The sequence below is a fragment of the Nymphalis io genome, chromosome 4 (genome assembly GCF_905147045.1).
Source record: "Nymphalis io chromosome 4, ilAglIoxx1.1, whole genome shotgun sequence".
Taxonomy (NCBI): domain Eukaryota; kingdom Metazoa; phylum Arthropoda; class Insecta; order Lepidoptera; family Nymphalidae; genus Nymphalis; species Nymphalis io.
The window spans coordinates 4,683,626-4,699,871 of record NC_065891.1 but is presented as its reverse complement, the minus strand read 5'-3'; the positions used below and the strand labels follow the sequence as shown (position 1 = coordinate 4,699,871).

At 32.1% G+C, this 16,246-nt stretch overlaps 1 protein-coding gene across 7 annotated transcripts in view; it reads left to right on the top strand.

The window, feature by feature from the left end:
- Positions 1–16,246, top strand: part of LOC126781643 (teneurin-m) — a 228,089-nt gene that overhangs the window by 86,428 nt on the left and 125,415 nt on the right. The window contains exon 1 of one of the 7 annotated variants that reach the window (XM_050506580.1): positions 9,296–9,315. The exons of 5 other annotated variants lie outside the window; for them this stretch is intronic. In XM_050506580.1, coding sequence (XP_050362537.1) covers positions 9,309–9,315 — 7 coding nt within the window. In that variant the 5' untranslated portion in view covers positions 9,296–9,308. Of the gene's footprint in view, positions 1–9,295; positions 9,316–13,726; positions 13,758–16,246 lie in introns of those variants that run through there. One more of the 7 variants, XM_050506583.1, reaches the window with a different exon arrangement.

Sequence of the window (16,246 nt, the reverse complement as noted above, 5' to 3'; positions counted from 1 at the left end):
CAAAATTATATAAAAATAAATAAATAACATAAATTAAAACACTACTTAAATAACGCTTAATATATTAAGATATAATTCAATATTAAAATAAATAGAAATAGACTTTTTTCCTTATTTCCTAAATACTCTTCCGATTTCGGGCATAAAAACACAAACTTTTATACTATTACAGTAATAACTGCGAAGGTAACTAAGGTTCTATACATTTTCTTGAATAATTTGCGTAATTTACTCTGCTGAAATTAAGTATAGGTTTGGCATTATATAGGAATTGACCTCTGATTGAACAAAGAATTCAACTTTTAAAAGGAAAAATCGGAGAAAGGGGAATGCAAAAGTGAGTCTGTCTTTCTGTTTTTTACGCTTTTACGGTTGAACGGATTTTGATGAACGTATGAAGCAACCTTAAAAATCTAGCAAGATCAGGCTATACTATACTTTTTTATACCTAGCATCTGCTTGCCTCCCAGCACTTGAGCGAAGTCACCGGCAAAAACTAGTTAGTAATCGAGCAAACGAAGTGACGAAGAATGGAATAATCACGACAATATATAGTGTGTTGTTGTTATAACTGATGTAATAGTTTCCTGATACCAAAACAGAAGGACAGTTTTTAAAAAAATTATCTTTCTCTATAGTTGTCCAAAATATTTTATTCTTTGCACAATATCAAGCAAAGAGTTTTATTATGCGAACATAATGTTTCTTATCTTATCTTTTAAAGATAAAATGGGATGGAACGGGAGGATTTTCATAAAAGATTATCCCTAAATTCAACTAGATGAGGTACCAGGCTATCATAAACTGAAAGAGGTCGCTTCGTTTACATTTTCAATTGCATCTCGGCTCGCAGTAGCCGGCGGTTATGCATTACCATAATTGCAGCCACTATATTGATTGGCCTGCTGCGGGCTAGCTGTTTTCTGGACGCTACTGGCTGAACAACGTTGTTGTGGAGAATGTTTTACATTTAAAATATTTAATGTACACTGAATACTTTTTGATCCTTTTTATAAATATAACAGATATAATATTGTAGGAGAAATATTAACTTTTATGTACATTTTGCTTATTAAAAATATAAACAAACATTATAAAATTATCAGTACCCGTGCAAGTGATGACTCCATCCGAAATAACCTTTGATCAAAATACATTCAATACATTACTTTCACTTATATTATTTCTTTTATCACATTTATTTGATCTGGTAATAAACTGTGTATTAATTATATAAAAATAAATAAGAAACTGTTATTGAAAGCTTCTCATAGTGTTGTTTCTTTAGCATTACATAAAGAGTGGTAGGCGTACGTACGTCAGTAGCGGCAGAGATAATATCACGATCGAACCGCGGGGCAGCGCTTACCATAATGGTATATCGGAATTGAATGATGATCATAATTATTTTGTTACTGAACATTTACTGCATAAAGCCTCAAGGATTCATGTTCTTTTTGTTTTTAAAGTATTTCTAGATGTGGTTTTAAGATTAACATTACACTCGATGAGATTAAAACAGACGAATATTTATGTCCTATTTTGATACTACTATGATTCAACGCATAACTATTAAAGTAAGCTTAATTTAATTTTAATTTTTTTAATTTTCACATCAACAAAAATTAAATCATATTTTTCTATAATTCACCGTAATATTTCAATGTTAATTTTTGTTATGAAAATTTTATATTTTATTCTACATTGAATACAGAAAACCTCCAAAGCCAAGCTCAATACCGTCTGGCCTCACAAAAAGAACAATCTTTTGTTGGGGGCTATTAAAATCCTGGACTTTTCCTCAATTCTCTCCCCTGGATCTAGAAAATTTCAGGAATACATAAAAGTACTCACTGATCATTATGACGGGACCCTTCCAATTTTTTTGCTTTATTTTCGAGTGACCTTTCCTTAGGCATTTATTTTCAATTGAAATAAAATGAGACGTGAGTGACGTCAGATATATTATTAAAATCACAACATGTTTGGTAATTTTGAAAGCATGAGCCGAAATAGCTCAGTTCTTAGAATACGTGAATCTTAAACCGAACTTTGCGAGTACAAACCCGGGAAATCACAATTGAATTTTCATGTAATTTGTCTTCGCATAGATTTCGTGTTCGGTGGCGACGAAAAACAATTTGAGGAAACCTGCCTATGCATGATGAATATCTCTTGCATATACCAACCCGCAAAGCAGTGTGGCGTAATAAGTTCAAAAGGATCTTCAAATGACCAACGGCTTTACACAGTAGTTGATCATTAGCAGGCTAGTAAATTATTTAGTATTCCTTTTCGTTGATAATTTTTATACTTATTTTATAAAAATGTAAAGACAAACAATTAAAAAAAATCATACAAGTCTTACTTTAACCAAAACTTACTTTAAGCAGCAAACTCCTTGCAACTGCACAGTAGACATTTTACAGTACCTAAATTAACAAAGGTGAATAATTAGCGTTACCTCACATGGACGTTCATCGTATCCTTTATAAAAAAAATCATAATAATAGCTCAATTACACTAACAGCTCAAACAAAAGGTTTTCTAAAAATTCACAAAAATCAACGTATCTTAAATATAACGAGAAAAAAAGTCCATCTAAAACATTAGCAATATTGAGTGCTATTTCTTAAACCAGTACAAATAAATTCTCCCTAAGTTACCAAGAAACAAATTTGTCATTCAAAGATGTCTCAGATCTCGGTCCCCTCTGTACACACGGGGAATACAAGATATTGTTGGATTTTTTATATAATAAAGATTAAAATATTGAGATGGACTTACAAACCGATGAAATATAAATATAGGTAATTACAGATTCGATAACGGTATTATTTTTATATTGAAAGACGAAACGATATCTGTTTAATATTAAAAGTAGAAATAAATTTATATTAATATTAATTGGAATGTGTAATTGTGAAATTTAAAAAGATAATTAATTCCGTAAATAAATTGTGTATATATAAGTTATATTGATACCTAAATTTGTATATAAAATAAAAATACATTTTTACAAAGCATCATTCACGCGCCATTTTCTAAAATAATATAAATCGTAAAAATATAAAAAATAATATATTCTTTATTTTTAGTGAGACAAATTTTAAACCACTTTTGACTCATCGTGTTATAAAGATTAAATTATGTGTAAACTTATCACCGTTTCGGAATTAATAATATACATTTACTGGTGGTAGGGCTTTGTGCAAATTCATCTGGGTAGGTACCACCCACTCATCAGATATTCTATCGCAAATCAGCAAAAAAAAACATAGTATTTAAAAAACTCAGTCTCAGATTTGTATGCACATCTACTGTTAAGATCTACTTTTTCTACCCACTAAGCTGAGATGGCCCAGTGGTAAGAACGCGTGAATCTTAACCGATGATCGTGGGTTCAAACCCGGGCAAGCACCACTGAATTTTCATGTGCTTAATTTGTGTTTATAATTCATCTCGTGCTTAACGGTGAAGGAAAACATCGTGAGGAAACCTGCATGTGTCTAATTTCATTGAAATTCTGCCGCATGTGTATTCCACCAACCCGCATTGGAGCAGCGTGGTGGAATAAGCTGCAAACCTTCTCCTCAAAAGGGAGAGGAGGCCTTAGCCCAGCAGTGGGACATTAACAGGCTGTTACTTTTTCTATCCACTAAGCCATATCGTCTCTCCCTGCATTTTTGTTTAATTACATCATCCACGAGGTCTATACAAATATTTATTAACTAGGAAATATAAATTTCTATACAGTACATTAATCTCACAAACTACGTACATTCAAACATTTGAAGAAATTCAGTTGTTGAATATCCAAGATTGATACGATTGTCAGTAGGGTGGAATTAAGGTTTCAGCAATATTTTAAATTTATTTGCGTTTGCGATGCAAATTATGAAATAGAGATAGGGAGGAAGCTGGTTTTTTTATTTCCTTCCCTTAATCGAATAGGGGACGATTGTTAATGCGGGGGAAACTGTTTACGGTATATCTGAATTATTATACCATTATGACTGCTTTTGATAGTTCATTCAAATTCTTTTGACATTGCCTCCTAAAAAGAACTCTGGATTCTTGTGATAACTCTTGTAACTTTAAAAGATCAAAATATGTTTTCATTGCATCGAGTTAAATTTGTCTTTCTAAGATATTTGTATTTTTATCAGATATGTTAAAATAATACAACATTTTTTTATATACATAGTTTCACATAAAATAGCCTTGATCGTTGTAAGGTTTTTAGATTTAATCGCTAATTATTTAATCTTTTAGCTTAGCATTAATTTCAAGTGGCTTCACTTTAGTGAAATCAGATCTAACTTACTATTAATTTAATATAGGCTGAAACTTCCTGATACATTAAATGAAATTCAATTCAATGTTATGTCATTTGTCAAATGTAATATAATGATGGGCACATACATTCGAAATATAAGTTTAGTTTACGTGTAACGCAAAATCAATTGCAACAACTGAGTAGTGGCCTCTCAAAAGGGAGAGGAGGAATTATCCCAGTAGTGGGATATGAGCCGGTTGGCGTGGTTGGTAGAACACTTGCCTTTCACGCCGAAGGTTGTGGATTCGATTCCCACCCAGGACAGACATTTGTGTTCATGAACATGTCTGTTTGTCCTGAGTCTGGGTGTAATTATCTATATAAGTATGTATTTACAAAAGAAAAGTAGTATATGTAGTATATCAGTTGTCTGGTTTCCATAGCACAAGCTTAGTACAAGCTTAATTTGGGATCAGATGGCCGTGTGTGAAAAATGTCCCAGGATATTATTATTATTATTATTATTATTATTAGTGGGATATTTACTGGCTGTTACTGTAAGTAGTGACCAACTATTCTTTCATGAACGAAAAACATTCCACATTAGTAATAAGTGCTATTACTTTCAAAATACTAAGGCGCATCTTCGGACCTTTGGTAGAAAATGAGAGATGGCGTACGCGTTATAACCACGAGGCCATAGTACCCAAACGCCTCCTAGAAGATAATGATAATGATGAATGATGACTATTACCTTCAAACACGACATACAGTTTAAAAACACATCATTTTTATAGAATACAAAATTAATATATCTCCATATATTTTTTTATAAACATTGAAAATAAAATAATTATATAGTTAATTAAATTTTAAAGTTTTTTTTTTTTCTGTTATAGAAACTTGTACTGTACTTTATTACATGACATAAATTATTTAAGCTTGTAAGAATACTCCAGTAAAACAATCCTTCACATTTACTTTTAACATTTTATTCTCTTCCACACGTATTTTGTTATATAATTTATTAATAATTAATATTTTACAATTCTATTACATTTTTTATTGGAATTCCTGCAATCACCCTGGCAACCATCGAACGAGTCAATCTTTCCGTGTTTTGTTCTTTTTATATATATATATATCGCGTAGTTTTTTCGGTCAATAATTTCCAACCAGTGTTAATTTAGTTAAAAATATTACCATTATTTTCTAAAAATCTCAAAATAATTAATAAAAATCAGTAAAACCTCACAAGCTCCAATGTGACTTTTTGCGCCAATTCTTTGAGATTTTTTTATAACAATTAAATATAATTTCAAAATTAATACGGATACGATGTTAGAGCTTCATGAAGGCACGTTTGGATATCCAGGTAATTCTACCGCCAAACAGCGAAACTTCCTATTTTTCTAGTCCGGTTGAATGGTAAGTTTTACTGGTGGTAGTTTGACGAGCTTTGTGCAAGCTCGTCTGGGTAGGTACCACCCACTCATCAGATATTCTACCGCAAAACAGCAATACTTGATATTGTTGTGTTCCGGTTTGAACGGTGAGTGAGCCAGTGTAATTACAGGCACAAGGGACATAAAATCTTAGTTCCCAAGGTTGGTGGCGCATTGGCTATAAGCGATGGTTGACATTTCTTAGAATGCCAATGTCTAAGGGCGTTTGGTGACCACTTACCATCAGGTGGCCCATATGCTCGTCCTTCCTATTCTATAAAAAAAAAAAAAGTGAACTACTTAAGTATAGGGACATGTGACATACCATCTTTAATCCCGTGATTAAAATCGAACCCGGGAATCGAACCCACAACTTTCGGCGTGAAAGGCAGGTACCTACCAACCACTCCAAACGGCTTGTCAAACTAGTATAACTTACATGAGTCCATATTTCCAATAATAAACAGAACGAACAAAAAGCAATCTAACTGGAACACTCGTAAAGATAGCGTTGGTTCGTCCCAAGGGTCCTCCCAATATTTAGCTGCTTTTACAACTCTGTCAAACTAAGCCCAATGATAATTCACTATGACTGCTTCTACTTTTATTAAAGCGACAGGGTTCTTTATACTTATTCCATTCTACCGTGCAATTAAAATGATCCGATTTTATGTTTTGCTTTAATTAATATTATTTGCATGTTTGGTCGATTTTCTTAATGTTAATTGATTTTGTCCTGAAAATAAAACATAATTAAAAGCGTACTTTTAAAGCACCTTATTTCTAATAATATATTATTTATTTATATAATTATTCTAACTTCTGAAGGTAATAAATCTATTTAGAACGCGCAACACGCAAGCACGCAGCAACTCATACAAACTTAAGTCTAAGGATTAAAAAAAGTCCATTAATGAAATAACACCGTCTGAATCCTTATAACAACAATTTTTATCAATGTTAAAAGTATTGTATTGTTGTCTGCTTATGTTTTATTAGATTACTACTATGTATAACTAATACAAAATTAGATAACAATATTTTTTTTGGATAAAACAAAAACAGTATTTACCGCCTCAAATCCAACAAATTTTAATCAATACTACAATATTCTAAGAATCACTTTAGATTCAAGATTTCAAATGAATCATCATTTATCATCCCCTAGCAGAAGACAACCCTGCGGCAATAGCGCTTAGAGAATTTAAACAACTGATATTTATATTGCTCGATTAGTATATTTAGTTATGTATAATGCTATGCATTATGTCTTACGTCATACGCTTTGATTATCGCAACCGTTTTAATACTTAAAAAAAGCCGACGCTATAAACATGGAGCTCAAAGCTCTGCTTGGAATGTTTTAACTGTGTATAATATTACGTAAATCTGAAATAATATTTATTATAATCTATTAACAGAAGCAGTGAACATCATTTCGAGTTTATAGATTGGTTTAAAAAAAGTAATGATTGATATATTCGTAACATCAAGTTTCCAACTCCGCAAAGTCAATAGCTTCCTGTGGCACTGGATACTTTTCTGTAATAAAATTCCACAGATAGTGTTAGCTTTGCCAATTAATTTTTTTTTTAATTTTATGCTCCAAAAACATAGAATTTTATAGTGTAAAATAACATTTTAAAACTGAATTAATAAATCTATTCGAGTATAGCGAATTCTGCTTTAGATTCTTTATTTATTTATTATGTTATTAGTATTTTTAAATTATACGAAATGAAAGTGTATGTACCCAATATTTAAGAGAAAATTTACGCGAAAAGGATGAACTTGTAACCCGACAATCATGCAAGATCTTGTTCGTGCTTGTACGACAATTAGTAACAACAAAGAGCTCGAACTTAGGTGAAACTACATAAATGATTATTTAAAAAAAAACTAATAAAAGCAAATTTGATTAGTTTAATTAAAAATTTATCTCTATATCCAAAAACTCCGAAATGTTTAACGTGAGCTTGATTCATATAAATTATTTATAATTATTGGTGTTCAAATTAGTTTCTTTTAATTCATAATTTCTTTTAAAATTTTATTAAAAATACTTGAAAACAATGAAATGAACAAAATTTTTTATCATTGTAAAATATTCTTTGCATAGTGGCCAAATGGAGAGGTTTCTTTTAAAAAGTTTATTAGGAATGCTCTCAAAAGTACTTAAATCCCCCATACCCTTCAGCTGAGCTAATATCCTCGTAGTTGAGAGCGCTTCATAGTTGAATGATGAAAATCAATTCAATTTTATCGCTTGGGATATATGGAAATAATCACAATTGACTTTTTAATTAAAATATTCGTACGCAAATATATTTTTGATACTTCCTTTTTTAAATTTTAATTTGCCGGTGGATATAATGAATTAAATTATTCATTATCATTGTTCAATATTATATTGTGTACGGCTTAGAAGTACTAGAAGTATACGTTCAAAGTTATCATTCACTGTATTTACCCACTGCTTAATATACCCAACATCTATGTAACACTAACTTTTCACATCTGTCTATATAGACAGATGTGAAAAGTTTATATATATAAAACGTCACAGTAACTTAAACTTTTCAGCTGTCTCGAACTACAATATTTAAGCTGGACTAGCCATGCTGTAATAATTAAAATAAGAAATGACAAATAAACAGTTTTCTTAATTTCACCTAACTTACAACTATAATAACATAAGCTACTATTGTTTTTTTTTCATACTAATTAAAACTTGAATCAATCGCTAGTTATTAACAAATACAATACTTAACAGCCTGTAAACAGCCTGTAAATGTCCCACTGCTGGGCTAAGGCCTCCTCTTCCTTTTTGAGGAGAAGGTTTGGAGCTTATTCAACCACGCTGCTCCAATGCGGGTTGGTGGAAAACAATACTTACGACAACTTTAATACTATGTACGATATATATGTATATACGTATGAAGCCTTTTGTTATTGTTAATTTAAATATTTTTTACAACTTTTAATACAATTAATTCAATAATTATAATTACTTCTTATTATTGATAATGATAATTTATATACGTAATTTTTTTGTCATACAATTTATTAACATTTTTCTCAAGTTCGAAGCTGTCAGAGGCAAGGTATGCAGACGCGGTCGTGAGGCGGCGTCGTGATATTGCAGCAATTTGAGTGTATTACTTGTATATCAGTTAATTTTTGATGCTTGAGAAAGTGTTGCGACTGGTTCCACTCCTGATTTGTCTGATTCCAATTTAAAATCAAATGTTTTTTATTTAATCTTATCAACTACAGAGAAAAGCATTTCTACCATGTATAATCATTTATCGAACATAAATTTATGTATATCAGAACTTGAAAAAGATAACCGATAGAAAATATAATTATATTCCTGTTCTCAATATATTCTTTGGAACTAGTCTAGAAAACTAATTGGCGAGAGATTTAATAGACTAAACATTACCTACACAGGACCCGGCCTGTCATGTCAGGGAGACAGTACAGTGGAAAATGTTGCAGTTGGCAAACGTTACAAATATTCCTTCTATCGTCCAAGTGATACGTGTGCCATTTCCTAACACTCGAACCTATACTGACTATATATGTATGGTGAGTTCAATCCACGAAGACGCGTTACATTATTACAGCTTACATTGCACTGTATGCGATTCGAAGAAAGAGTGGGGCGCGTTATTCTATATTGAACTATTTATATCAACAATTTTTACTATTTAATAAGAGAAGTTTATTTTCAACAAAAAATCAGAATTGCCTCAGGTATAAGAGGCTTTCTTTTTAGTTTGCGAAATATTCGATACAGTTACATACAATTCATATGATATGGATGATGAGCCATATGCGCTTATATGTGGCTAATTTCGAGTAATAAAATAAATATATTTTTTCTTTATAGCATTGCGATTTAACAAAGTCGATTTCAGCTTGGCAGACTTCTCCAACAGCTTTGTAAACAAACTTATATACCGTGTTTGTTTTTCGTTTACGAATTAATATATTTAAATAATTTTATTCCTGAAAATATCCTTCAGTATGGTTTCTAGTTTCGCTTTGACTAGCAAACGGCTTTAAGAATCCTGGATAAATTACACGATGAATTGGTCAACAAACCGTAAAATAGATAAATAAACAGAGAGCAGAGATCGCATTAGTTTAATCGTAGCGATGTTTTGCTCCACTGGTTCCGCAGTTGTGCTTGATAGAGTGCTCATTAACTGTGACTGTAGGTTAATCTTTAATTGAAACTATTTTATTAGTTACGTTAAAGAATATTTACTACGTTTAAGTTGTGTGTAAAGTAAATTATTTTATAAATTTACGAAGTATCGATGGAAGTTATAAGTAACGGAATGGATTTAACTGTAAAGACTAATACCGTACCGTAACAGCCTGTGAATGTCCCACTGCTGGGCTAAAGGCCTCCTCTCCTCTTTTTGAGGAGAAGGTTTGGAGCTAAAGACATAGCTTAACGACATAGCTTGGTGACCAAAGACTAATAAAATAGAAAATATTATATGTTTAATATTTATATTACAAAGCTGGAGTTTTTATCGTAACGAACTAATTAGGAGCTACCAGCCTTATTAGAATTGTTATTCTTATACATAACATAACTATATTGTTTACCCGCTGCCTACCTTAACGTATTTACTAGATGGTAGGGTTTTCTACAAGTTATATTGGCGTTATAAGAAATAGTTAAAAAAAATCAAACTCTTATTTCTATAGGCGGTTGACCTTTAACCATCAGGTGGCCCATTTGCCAGAGTAATTAGCGCTAAACTACTTAAGAAAAATCGAGTTGTAGGTGTAAAAAAGGGATGGATTGAAATTGTCCCAAATTTTTGATCATTGTAACAGACAATCAACAAGATAATGATGAATGAATTTTAAAACACTAAAAACTCTTCATGCACTGCATGTACATGAAAAATGCTTAAGTGCGTCACTGCTTGAAAATACATGTAAAAAACAAATGCTAATAATATAATATATATATATATATATATATATATATACATATATATATATATATATATATATATATATATATATATATATATATAGACACCTAATAGATCCTCACCAGAACAGCATTTTATATAATCGGCAATCGGTAATATGATATGAACGCTCCGTATCGTAAAAACAAACTGATAAAACAAAAATTATTACCAAGACCTACTACCCCAAAAATAAATGTTACTACGTGATTAGACCGTATAATTTTATTTTTATTTTTACTTACCTAAAACGGCTCTATTAAAAAAACGCCTCCAACATTTTTGATAAACGATCTCAGCTCATAAATATACCGAATTTCCATATAAATACCATACAATTAGCCCCAGTCTCCCCGACCGTTACACAAATTGTGCGTCTATTCGCCCCCTTTCCTCACTCAACATAACAAATTGCTTCATGTACCCCACCTGCGTTAGAAAATTCGCTGAAAAGTTTCGTATGTAACAATAACGGCTTAATGTTACTTACTATTATAAATCTGTAGGGAAAACGGCGTATGTGCGTTGAGGTATTTTTCACAGCTTTTAATTCCGCAAACTTCGGAACATATATCTTAAATTATTATTCATATGTTATCATTTATAATAAATAGGCGGACATGAAAATTGGTCACCTGATGGTAAGTGATCACGACTATATAGACATTGATTCCGTAAGAAATAACAATCAACACAACATTCCTTACATCGCCAATGCGCCACCAACCTTGGCAACAAAGAATATTCCCTGTACCTTTAATTATATTGACTCACACACAGTACTGCTGTTTATCAAATCATAAACAGTGGTATTTATAATTATTTTTCAAACCGTAATAATAATGATTAATATATTCCACATTCTATTTAACGTTTTCTCTTTAAGTCCAGTACGTTTCTGTAATCGAATTTACTCCATTATAACAAAAAAGAGGCTAAGTACGGAAATGTCTGTCTTTTTATTGTTGCTCGCAACTCTGTATAGATTTTTAATTAAGACTGAATTAATGTAATACTTAAAGATATTAAAACATTACATTTCAACGTTAAAAAGTTAATTATGAACAGTCGTGTTCTTTCGTATCTTTTCAGATACAGTTACGAGCAAGCACCGCTGAATTTTCATGTGCTTAATTTGTGTTTATAATTAATTTCTTGCTCGGCGGTGAACGAAAACATCGTAAGGAAACCTGCACGTGTCGGATGAAAATCTGCCAATATGCTCCAAACCTTCTCTTTGAAAGGAGAGGAGGCATGAGCCCAGCAGTGGGACATTTACAAGCCATTACTTTACTTTCCACGAAGCTTACTAAAAGCACTTTAAACTTTCCCTAACAAAGTAAGAATATGTATTTTGTTAAGAATATGCAACGTAATATCAGAATTAGGAGCTAACAGCAAACGAGGATGAAAAATGGTGTATCCATAAAAATATATTATTAAATATTAATCGTTTCCACTAAACTAAAATTGTATACATGTACAGATGGTGACGATGTCTAGCTGATAATACACACAATTACAAATTAAACAATATCAATGATAGTAATATTGGTGGAGATGTGATTTTAATCGGGAAACCAATCCCAGCAAAATTATTCCTAATTTGGATTGACTACAGCAGCTGGCAGTAAAATGTATCAAATAGCAGTCTTCTCTTCTCTTTCTTAAGCAGTCGTCCATATTGTCCCCGAATAAGTCGATAAAGGGCAAGCGAAAGATGATAATGATGACTTATTATATTGATATACCTAATTTTTATATTGTATATTTAACTTTATATGTATTACATAAAGTGAGCTTTTTTTGATGAATTATGATGGATCGCCCAGACAAAAACTTTGGTTGTACCAATTAATCAGTGACCTACATGAAGCGTTTAATTTCTTTCTTTGTATTAATAAAGTAATACAAAATACCTCACAAACACTCGAAGATATACAAATAAGGGGAGGTTAAAATAAATATATAGAATTAAAGTAGATAGTTTTCCCAACAATATTTTTACATAATATACCATATTATGTAATGGCACGAGATCTTACTGTTTAAAGGCACTCGTGGTATTTTTTTCCACGAATTTCCTTAATGCCTGAAAACATAAGCTGTTGCTCATCTATTGTATTATACCCTGATTTTAATCATTAATATATTACACAAATATAAAACTTCCATTTCCAGATGGGCATTATATTTTTTTTATTTCCCATGACTTAATATTAGTATGTTAAATAAAGATCATAGTTGGGCATTTCCGCAAGGAGCATAACATCTTAGTTCCCAAGGTTGGTGGCGCATTGTCGATGTAAGCGATTGTTAACATTTTTTACATTGCCAATGTCAATGGGCGTTGGTGACCACTTACCATCAAGTGGCCCGTATGCTCCTCCGCCTACATATTTTATAAAAAAAAGGTCCGTAACAAGGATTTTTGGTGAAAATTTTGTAATTCAATAATTATAATGAACACATAACGAAGCCAAATCCAAACACAATAGAATTAAACCTCGTTGATTATGAAATCACCTACACCGCCAAAGTTCGCAAATCTCAGTCAGCGTCGTAGGGGAAAATTTGCATCATAATTTCACTGTTGTACACCATGTAAGCCCTAAGCAAGCGACGGAATCTTAGTTGAACTCCAACAAATTACGCAAACAACGTAATCCGAGTGACGAAGCGCTAGCGCCATGTTTGTCCGCCATATTTGTCAGCCATGTTTGACACGTTGCGCGGTAATTAGATAATTGCATGAAACCGGTGCCGTTTGCGCATGAACTCTGTTTACATGTCTGAATACTGGATAGGTGTCGATAGGGTGAATGGCGTATTGGATATTTTAGAACACTTCGACCTTACCTTAGGTTTAAAACTTAAACAAGATCCCGACTCGTATTACTATTTATGTTTATATTTTAATATATTTTTTTACTGTAATTATTAAGGGTATTTTTAATTATTGTGCTTAATATTTCAAATTTATTTGTTTCAGGTATGAAAAAAATACTTATCATCATTGTATATTTTAAGGTATTTAAAAATTATATTTTATTTTGTATTATATAATATATTATAATTAAAAAAATAGCACTTACAAATATTCATATAATAAAATTCGGACGCCGAAAGCTTTTTCGCATGCATATTTCGAGATATAGCATATAATGGTAACATTGGCAGATATAATTGTCATTTCGGACACTTTCGAAGCGAACTAAAATTATATTAAGGTTTATGCACAAATGTAGGTGCTCTTTCTATTCCCCCAACCGAAGTGTCTGAAGGGTTACCAATGTCCAAAGAGAGGTCGGGTCCATTACTGGAGTGTAACACTTCCTGACTTCAAAATGAGAATTACATACATACATCATCAAGCCTTTGTCGTCCACTGCTGGACATAGGCCTCTTCAACGGCACGCCACTGAGCTCGATCCTCAGATCATAATGAAAATTATTTAACAGAAAACTTATAACCTTGGATTTGAACCCGGGAGCTCGATATCTACAACCAATGATATTATTTGTATATCTTATAGCGATACGACACAGTAAGCATTATGTACTTTTGTATTATTTTTTCATGTAGTCATTATTTAAAATAAAATCATGCAGTAGAACTTTATCCTACTAAACTAATTTTCTTCTTACGAGTATTAGATATATTACATTCAACTAGTTATTTGAATTAAATATTTTATGCAATTCAAAAGACTTCAATTTCATTAGTTTCTAGACAGTAACTACAGAAATACACATAAAATAAACATTCGGTCATATGCATGTGGAACTTTGTTCAAAGTAAACTCCGATATCAAGAATCGATTCCGGAAATTCCTTTACCGTTAAAAAGTTTCCGATTTCAGTAGCATATGGAAAAACTTTTAGCTGAAAACTACGAAACTAAAAAATAAAAAACTTTTATTTTGTAAACTGTTTGTCTACGCTGCTTTCATAGTTGCTTTTTTATCAATTACAAAATATCGAGTGCGTTATTATGAAACTAACCATTTTGAGTATTTCATTTTCATTAATTATTACAAAAATATAAACATCTCGGAAATTGACTACTGACCATCCGGTGGTGGTCATTCGCCCCACATGTATTATATGATGTACAATATTTTAATTTAGTCTTAAAAGTGAGATATCACTTACAAATTAAATAATAAGTACTTTGGATAAAACTATATACAAAAATGATGTAATTCACGATGATTCACTCATAAGCTAATTGGAAATTTACGCCGTGCTCTTTGATTTGACGAGCCGGTTGGCGTTGTTGGTACTTGCCTTTCACGCCGACTTGGACCCGGTTGTGGATTCGATTCCCACCCAGGACAGACATTTGTGTGCATGAACATGTCTGTTTGTCCTGAGTCTGGGTGTAATTATCTATATAAGTATGTATTTATAAAAGAATAGTATATCAGTTGTCTGGTTTCCATAGTACAAGTTCTGCTTAATTTAGGATCAGATGGCCGTGTTTGAATAATGTCCCAGAATATTTATTTATTACATCTACATACTCCGATGAGACGTAAGTCAGACAAAGAGATCAGGTGTTTGATCACTATTAGGGCTTACGTGCTCTCCCATGCACTGGAGTATCAATGTCAATATTCTAACTCAAGGCTGCTACCGATATATATTTTTTCATATTGTATTTTCATTTTTTATACACTGAAAAGCCTAAAATCATTTTATTTCTTGGACCTGAATTTCTTCACCCAGGACCTCAAGATCTGCATTCTTATAAATACCTACTTTTTTTTCTCGCAGTGGAAACGTTCAGAAAGGGACCCGGGTTTCATGGGGGTGGAATCGGGTTATGTAGGATTCTTACCCACTAAAACCACTGCGATGGCCGTCCTCAGCACGGATCGGAGAAGCTGCGGAATCGTGTTGATATAACGCATCCGCGGCCTCTCCCGTGCTTTGCTCCGCTCGTGGCTCAGCGTAGTTCTCATAAGAGGGCGAATCTTGCTCCCTCGCACTCCTCGCTAGTGCGTTATAAATAGCTACTAAACCAACTAGGCCGTTACTTTAATTCACAACATAAAGGTATAATCATAAACATAGTTAAAATAAAAATAAAATAAACATAGTTAAAATAAAATAAACAAATATTTTACTCTTATACTCCCTACTAGAGCCTCCTGCTGAGGTCCGGAAATACATTTAACAATACCGTTAATGCTGAAAATAGTTGTCTTGACCCCTGCTCTAGGGTCATCGGAAGTAAGGGCTCCATGTTTATAATTACGGAATATGACTTCACGTAAATATATTTTACAGCTATGTCATAACCAATGTATCAATTTTATATCATAGAAAAATCGCGGCCACCATTTTAACGAGCAATTACGATACTGCCATATTTTCACAGAAATATCTATAAATTATTTCACTTTCGATCTTATGGTTAAGGTAATAAAGACCAAAATTTTAATGTTACTTTTCCCCCCGTTTTAAAAGCCGGTTTTCGTTCAGGAAACGTCTCGTCAGTTTCGTGAAATTTA